At 31.3% G+C, this 8,675-nt stretch overlaps 1 protein-coding gene across 5 annotated transcripts; it reads right to left on the reverse strand.

The window, feature by feature from the left end:
- Positions 1 to 125: 125 nt before the first annotated feature.
- On the reverse strand, positions 126 to 8,452 carry LOC133782059 (uncharacterized). Of its 5 annotated transcripts, XR_009870329.1 has the most exons (7): positions 8,224 to 8,452; positions 7,468 to 7,530; positions 5,848 to 5,893; positions 3,467 to 3,546; positions 1,179 to 1,286; positions 867 to 1,079; positions 126 to 775 (listed from the first exon to the last, which is right to left on the reverse strand). XR_009870329.1 is itself a non-coding variant. In XM_062221214.1 (6 exons), exons 5-6 carry the CDS (start codon positions 2,738 to 2,740, stop codon positions 2,001 to 2,003), a joined length of 654 nt encoding a protein of 217 aa, XP_062077198.1. In that variant the 5' UTR covers positions 2,741 to 2,944; positions 3,467 to 3,546; positions 5,848 to 5,893; positions 7,468 to 7,530; positions 8,224 to 8,397; the 3' UTR covers positions 1,782 to 2,000. The 5 variants fall into 5 exon arrangements, 4 of the variants coding, with proteins under 4 accessions (XP_062077198.1, XP_062077200.1, XP_062077199.1 ...); XM_062221214.1 differs by lacking the exons at positions 126 to 775; positions 867 to 1,079; positions 1,179 to 1,286 and adding exons at positions 1,782 to 2,513; positions 2,600 to 2,944 and having other exon boundaries at positions 8,224 to 8,397; XM_062221216.1 differs by lacking the exons at positions 126 to 775; positions 867 to 1,079; positions 1,179 to 1,286 and adding exons at positions 1,782 to 2,513; positions 2,600 to 2,955 and having other exon boundaries at positions 8,224 to 8,397.
- Between the last annotated feature and the right edge of the window lie 223 nt (positions 8,453 to 8,675).

The following is an 8,675-nucleotide window of genomic DNA, read 5'->3' on the forward strand; positions in this document are numbered from 1 at the left end:
AATAAAAAACATGTTTGGTAAAAAAAAATTTTGAAATTTTATTTTTTATTTTCATTTTCTAAACTAAAAAATAAAAATATTTTTTGTGACCACTATTTATTATTTTAAAATAAAAAATAAGAAAGTTATAGTAAAAAAAGATCATATTAATAATATCCAAGTAATCTCAAATTTCAAAACTTAATATCTATCCAAGAAAGTTGTACATAGTAAAATAAAAAACGTATGAACTGATAATTGTCCAAACTTAAAGTAAAGTATTAAACGGGTCATAACAATCAACTAATGTCTTTACTCAATCTCACTATCGTCGACTAGCTCTCCATATATGATCAGCAATTTCATCACGAACATGAGCCATTTCACGTATATGAGTTCTAGAAATACTGAACTCTATACTATCAGTCAAAGTTCCATTCGTGCTTTGTAAAGTAGTGGCCTGTACTTCAGAATTTCCTTCACCTCCATCAAAATATACATCTGTTTCTGCATTTGTCCTTATAAAATTGTGAATCATGCAGCAAGCAATGACAATGTACTTTTTGTATTCTTAGATCATATGAAGGCATTTGTTTTAGGATTGGAAAGCGAGCCTTCAACACGCCGAAACACCGCTCAATGACATTTCTCAAGGAAGAGTGTCGATAATTGAAAAGCTCTTTTTTGCCTATGGGATTAAGATCTGTGTACTGGCCCAAATGATACCTTTCTCCTCGATATGGTGAAAGAAAATCAGGCATGTTTGTATAGCCAGAATCAACAAGCAAATATTTTCCTAGTCCAATGATAATTTATGTTAGTTTTTACTTATAAGTGTTTAATATAAAATAATGTCAATCAACATAATAAGTTTGATAAATACTTACCTTGGGGCGGCATTGGAAATCCATAATCTGGGTTTGTGGCACATTCTAGAAGAATCTGTGCATCATTAGCTGATCATTCCCATCCAGGAACAACGTATGTGAACTTCATGTCAAATGAACATACACACATAACATTCTGAGTTGTATCCACTTTTCGACCTCGATATGGTATTTGTTCATCAATTGGAACATACGCAGAAATATGAGTCCCATCTATAGCTCCAACACAATTTTAAAATACAAAATAAATTATTAGATTTTTTTTATTGAATATTGAAAGAAATGAAAAAATAATAATTCAAATTTTTGTACCTTAAAAAACGGATAGTATCTTGGATCGAATCGAATTTGTAGAGGAGTTACATCAAATGAAAGTGGAGTAATTAGTTCTTTGGATAGACGACATATTGCCTTTAAAACCTTCATAAAATAATGTGATGTGGTTGAGATAGAGTGCTGAAATCGTTCAGCAACCACACGATGACGTTCATTATGGCCAATCACAAATAAGAACATAGCCACTTGTTCTTGAACAGACAAATATCGTAAGTTCTTCAATAAAAAATTTTCTTTTAGAACACCATAAAATAATTTGAAGACATCTTTGTTCATTCTGAACAAATCATAATACCTACTCCAATGCACATGCAACACTTCCATAACATATTCATGGCCTGAAAGAGCTGAATTTCTACAAGGTTGCTTAGATAAATATAATTGATTATATTCCTCGCAAGCAAAATATAGCAAAATCTCTCCAAACTCATCATCTGAATCGTCTAGTAAATTATCCTTGTTAAACCGAGCAACGTTTAAACACATTTTATCCTAATAGTAGAAAAAACTTTTAAATTTTACATTCAATATATAAAAATGTATAAACACTCAAAGTCAAAGTCAAACCATAAAACAAAATAGGCAAAACAAGTCATCCAGTCAATAGCTAAACAAAGTCATCCAGTCAATATCTAATAAGTCATCCAGTCAATAGCTAAACAAAGTCATCCAGTCAATAGCTAATAAAGTCATCCAGTCAATAGCTTAACAAAGTCATCCAGTCAAAAGCTAAACAAAACCAAAGTTAATAGCTAAATAAAGTCATCTTGTTCATAGCTAAACAAATTCTAAACTTTTTCACTTCAAATTCAGCAACCAATCTATTCTTCTATGCTCTGGCATCTTTAGAAACAATGCTCTGGACACCTCGTTCTCAAACTTCTCAATAGCTTTTGCGTATACTTCTCCACTAATTCCATCAATTTGATTAAGAGCTTCAACACTCTCATCCAATAAGTAATGTGATGCAGATGTTGCCATTGATATCTCTATCAATTCTGTCTTTCGCTTTGCAGTTTCATTATATGTTGTCAGTGCATCTGCCAAAGCTGATGAGAACTTTGCTCTTTTTACTAATCGAGAGTTTGAAGTGGCTATTGATTTACCTCTTCTTTTGTTACCATCCTCATCAAAACCACTTTCTTCATTCATAGTAGAAGGACTTATCGACGTTGCATCATCATCATTAGAAGGACTTCGAGTTGAAGGATGAGCATTGGAACCAGTTGCAGTAGTACCACCAAAGATAGTGCATAATTTATCATAAAACTTACAACCTTTCTTTCTAAATCTTTTAGCAGACTTGTAAACCTACATGAAATGAAATTATATTGATAAAATATACTAATACCTATCAAAATAAATCAAGCATAAAATCCATTTTAAATAATTTTTACCCGAATAAGTTTATCCCAAACTTCATGTGTCGCACTAACTTCTCCAGTCACTGCATTGTATCCTATACCAGTCTCTTTCAGTAAAGACTTAAAATCCTTATGCTTTTGCTTTAGTTGATTGTATTTGTTCCTTAGTTGCATATCACTATAATTTCTTTATGCTCGTCCACAAAGCTCCTCCTTTATATATGTCCATGATTACTTGGTAAAGGTTGTGGTATTCTTATTTCCCTTTAAGACTTCTTCTTCCATAAGTTCAATGAAAATTTCTTCATACTTTTGAGTCCAAACAGAAGCCTCATCATTTTTCTCAATAATAAGAACTTCATTATCAACGCCTGCCATCTAGGTAAGACCTAAAGATTTAATAAGAATTCTAAATGCAAATATAAGACTATTCCTAAAGAAACAACCATTTCAAGAACATTATTTGAATGACTAAACATTCCTAAACATTATTAAGATCAGAATTTGAATAATATTAAGCTAATCCTTTATTAACACTAACAGAATCTGTTACAATAATATTATTTGAATGACTAAACATTCCTAAACATTATTTGGATCAGAATTTGAATAATATTAAGTTAATCTTTTATTAACCCTAACAGAATCTGTTACAATAATATTAAGTTACCAAACCACCAAGTACATTAGTTAGAGATCTTTAGAAAGAAACATATATTTTAACACAAATAAATAAATGCAGAGTTGAACAAATTACTGGTGGAAAGATATATTTTAACACAAATATAAGACATTACAAAGAGTGGCAGCAAAACTTTATCGCAGATCTACAATGGAGGAATAGCCATAATGAAAGAAATATGTAATATATTTATATGATTGGATTGGAAGAGATTGTACCTTGAGCAAAGCAAAGGGATCAGGGCCAAAGAGGTCTTTGATCTAAAATTGAAATTTCCAAGCTTAGATCATCAATTCTCCTACATAAAGCACATGTAATAAGAGAGTAAGCACTTCATATTTACAGCAACATAACCTAATGCTATGTCGAATGTGATGGCAACTAATGCAACATGTAATATGGATCTATCAAAAGATCAACATTGTTAAAGACAAAGATGAGTTGGCCATCATACCTCCCATAAGTGGAGGCTGAATGAAGCTAAATTTAATAATAAATGTTTGAACAATTCATAACATTGTTTCATATAAAAAATAAGGAAAAAAGAGAGCTTGAAAATACTATTTGGCACTAATCTATCAAGAGAGGAGTAGAATCTATCACTAAGCTAAGGTTACAGTAGTAACTGCAGGTAGTCTTAACTTGCCAATATTATTCAACCTTAATCTTTCCTTGGCATTAAAATACTACAATACTGCTCTCTCATAAAATAACAGGGTTATCTCATATTTTTTCTTGAGCGTATCTTTTACTCGGTAATGTATAGCTTCCCACAGTACAATCATTTCTAAAAAAGAGAACTACTTGATTCCATTGTTTAGAAACTTTACAAGGTTCACTGTATGCAGAGCAAACCATATCTTGAAGTGAGCATTTTTTTAGTTTTTTTAATTCATTTAATGACAATCTTTATTATCTTAATCTTAAAGAAAAAAGAGTAAGTTTTTACTGCTTTTGTCTTTCACTAATAATTTTTATGAAGCAGAAATGGAGGTGGGTCTTCTTCCATTTGGGGATTTGTGAAAGTTCTAAAGTGGATTATTAAAGCTTAAACAGAAAAAAGAAAAAGTTTTCTTCTTTAAATATCATCAACAACTCAAGATGGTTCTTCTTGTTCTTTTGTAAAATTTTCAGATCTGGTTGTGGAAGTGATTAAAGATATGCCAGCTTGGCCTGGTCGCCACTTGCTTGAGGGTGGGGAGAACAAGCATTACTTTGGTTTGAAAACAATTATGCGTGGTGTTGTAGAGTTCGAGTGTAGGAGCCAAAGAGAGTACGATATTTGGACTCAAGGAGTCTCAAGGCTGCTTTCCATTGCAGCAGAAAAGAACAACCATAGACATAAATAGAGCTTGAAATTGAATTGAACAACAACAACAACACAAATCTCTACTACTACTGTTCTTTTTCAAAATTAGGAGGAAAAGCAAGCAGTTTGGCTAACAGGATCTTTATGCTGTTATTATTACTGTTATTGTTATATATGATATGATATAATATATAAATAGTCCCCTTTTAACATCATAGGCGTTTTTTATATTTTTCTTGGGATGGTTTTTTATTTCCTTTAGTAAAAAAGGATGATGATAAATTAAAAGGATATATAAAGTTTCTTCATCCAAATGGGGTCTCCTTTAATCTTGTGGGAATACTTATTCTATGCTTTTTGTAATTGAATGATAAAGTAAAGTAAGGTAGATGAGCTAAAGTTAGTGACACCATGTGATCCCAAGTCCTTGTCCTTGTGGAAAGAAAAGAAGTATCTTGGACTGAAGGCAGTCAAAAGAGAATGAGAAAAAGAGAGAAAACCCCATTTGAGACTAAAGAAAAGAAAACTATATATATATATATATATATTGAAGATAAAGACATGGCCCTGATTCTCTGTGTTTTGTTTATTCTTTTGTTGGGTTTTGGTTTTTGTCCTTTAATTGGTTTTTGGAACTTAGTTTAAGGTTTTTGATTTGGTGAGATGAGGTGAGAGAGAGATCATGATTGTTTTGATTTGTAATTTTATTTTTCACTTTATAGAATGGGTTTGGATTAAAGTGTATCAAAGATTATCATTAATGACAGCTTGGTTAACATAATAAAGTCCTTAATCAGAATTATTTTCAGAAAATGTGCATAAGATGCTTTGGTTCAGTTCTAGTAAACATGAATGGGACAAACTCAGATATGCTTAGCTGAATAAACTGAAGTCTTTGAAACTGTTTAGGGTTCTAATCTATAATGTTAAATATAAAGTCTGCATCATGTAAAACGACAGCGAAAAGCTCAAAAACAGTAAATGCATTTTTCTTGATTAATGGGATTTTTCTAGGGATGAGTCCATCAACCAAAGTGTGAAAGTAGAAATAACTGAGGAAGTTGGGAGTGATTACAGAGTGGAAGGTGTTTCGGTGAGTTGGGCAGAGTCAGAAGCTGAGGATGAGGGAGATATGTTTAGGTTCAGATTTGATCTTCCCTTATCTAATCTAAATATAATACAAAATTTCAAGGAACTCATGCTGTCAATCAAAGTGCAATATTACAAAAAAAAAACATAAATCAAGAATCCAAAAGAGGTTCAAACCAGAAAGAAAGAACAAATATGTACCTGTGAATTAAGAATACACTGAGCTTAGCTAAAATCTCAGAGAGTCCTGTGTCAATTATATTCCTTGTTATTAAGATTTCAACATTACATATGCAACCAGTATATTATTGTATGTATAGTGGTATATATATGTATATATATATATTTATATAGAGAGAGAACTTCCCAACACACGTTCTTATATCCCAAATGGCTGGCTGATTAAACAAGCTGATTAACTAATTAATTGTTTGTTTAAATGGCTGGCTGGACCACTACAACTTCCCATATCCCACCCCAATATAGCACTATAGCAATTTGTCTTGCTCGATCATTGCCCTTTACAACACACATTCATCAGTAAAAGAAACTTTTACTAGTCAGTTTCTTAATAAAACTCTCTAGGATTACCACTAGCTAGCTAATCAACAGAAGAACTATACTCAAAGCACTCATATATATATATATATCTGTGTGTATATACCCTTTAACTATTTTACGCATCTCTTTAATCTCCAAAGACTTTTGACAAAGACAGCAAGTAAAATATGGCTTTTTATCATCACTCTTTTTCATTTCATGAGAAGCATGCAATGTGTGGGATGATATTGAAAGTTTTTTATCTTCCAATAACAAGTATGAGAAGTAAATTGAGCCAAATTTAGTTAAAGGAGAGACTGCAACCCATTCAACTATTCATCATGCTTACTGTTCTTGGGATGATAGATACGGAATAAATGAGGAAGATGCAGCAAGATAGAAGATTCGTACATGTCATGCATGGCTATCCTATTTATATCAGAACAAACCAAATTTAGATCTGATGTAGTTAATAAGATTATGTTATTACTGGACTATATCCTATCTATCAAAACAAACCAAATTTTATGTTACTAAACTTGATAGTTTAGATGAGTACTTGTTAGTTTTATGCTATATGGAACTAAACTATATTATACTCCCATTCTTAACGCATACAATATAGTATATCAAGAAATATGCAATATTTCACTGCTAATATTGAGCTTGAGCCAGAGCCTTTTTGTTACATATATGCATACACATAAATATATATATAGAGAGAGAGAGAGTTAGACAGACTTCAGACCAAAGAATTATTTTCTATTTATAAGCATGAAGATCTGAAATTTCGCTCAAATTTTCAATGCAAAAAAATGAGGCTAACCCCACCACTATACTGTCTAATTTTAAAATAATAACTACCAATTACAAGTTAACTATGCCAAAACAGAGTCTACTCTACTATGAAAAGAAAAACATGAGCATTGTCGTAGAAAAAACAACAGGCATTTAAAATTAATAAAGTAGCAAAGGCAGCACAAACACAATACAAGTTCCAGTTTACACAGAAGCCTCGTTCAATATCACCTGTAGTCTCAACAAAAGAGCACCCCCAATATTTAGAACAAATATATATAGAAACATAAAGTCAATACAGAAATGTAATAAACTTAAAAGTGACCAAAAAAGATAGTGAAAGGTAATGAATCACAACTCAACAACTAAGGACAATGCAATACATCAAACATATCAGAACAAGGAAAAACAACTCAAAGCCTCTGATAAAAAACACAACTCAAATTAGTGGGAATTTAATCAACATAATTTATAATAATATACCTCAAAGTCACCAAGCCAACTATCTGAAACACTCAAAGTCACCAATCCACCAAGCCAATCAATCTGAAACAATCAAATTTGAAACCAAATTAATACTATAAATGGATTAGAAACCACAAAATCTATACATAAATTTAGAAAATTTTCTTATTTTTTTCTTTATTTATCTCATATGTACGTATATATACTTTCTTTATAACAAGCTTTTAACCAATGACTAATATTATTGATGCTCTGCAGGATATAGTACATAACTAAACGATTTTTTTTTTCCATTTCTTCTTCTGAAAAACACAAAGACGGAAGGGTTCAAACTTAAAAAATAAAGGCATATATTCTCCTTTATATAATAGAGAAACAGATAATACAACCATTGAATTTTTTAGAGTAAAGTTTTGGGATTCGTTGCTTTGAGTGATTCTTTAATTCTACTTTCTTGAGAAAACAGGAGTGTGAATCTTTTTTAATTGGTGTAAAAGTGAGTTCATAGTACTTAAAAGTAAGGATAAGGAGAAATCAAAGAGTCACAACGCAGCCAAATGGTGAAATCAAAGAAGATGATTTGGGGTTTGAGGTTTTGACTAGAATATTCGAGTTGGGGGTGAGTGAGATCCATGGAGGTCATGAGAAACAAGATGAGATGGTAAGGAACAAGTTGGGGGTGATGGTTTCGGCACTGGATGGGAGGAAATAAGAGAAATACAAAAACAATTTCAATGGCACAGACCTAAAATTGAAAATGACAAAAAATCATACCTTAATAATAGAAATCGCCTGGGCTCTGTTGATTGAGGAAGGTGAAGCTCAGTTGATTGAGGAAGGTGAGGAAGAAGCCATTACTTGACAAAGGTGAGGAAGACGAGAGACGAAATACGTTTTCATGTTTTTTAAAAGCTTCAAAATAATGTTTTCAAAATTTAATTAATTTTGAATTTAAAGTAAAAAAAATAAAAACAAAATTATATTACCGAACGTGTTTCCTAAATATATTTTCATATTTTTATTTTAAAAAAATAAAAATCATTTTTTTAATGGTTACCGAACCCATTGTAATCAACCAAATTATAAAGTTTCAAGTAATCTAGCATGAGGTTCATGCTAAGAAGATGTTGAATGAATTTTTTTTATTGGTTATTGCTATCATTTAGAAGTTACCTTTTGAATAAAGAGATATTTCAAGAATTATCCTAAGCATAAGCAAAATGAGA

This window comes from Humulus lupulus, chromosome 6, assembly GCF_963169125.1.
Source record: "Humulus lupulus chromosome 6, drHumLupu1.1, whole genome shotgun sequence".
NCBI lineage: Eukaryota > Viridiplantae > Streptophyta > Magnoliopsida > Rosales > Cannabaceae > Humulus > Humulus lupulus.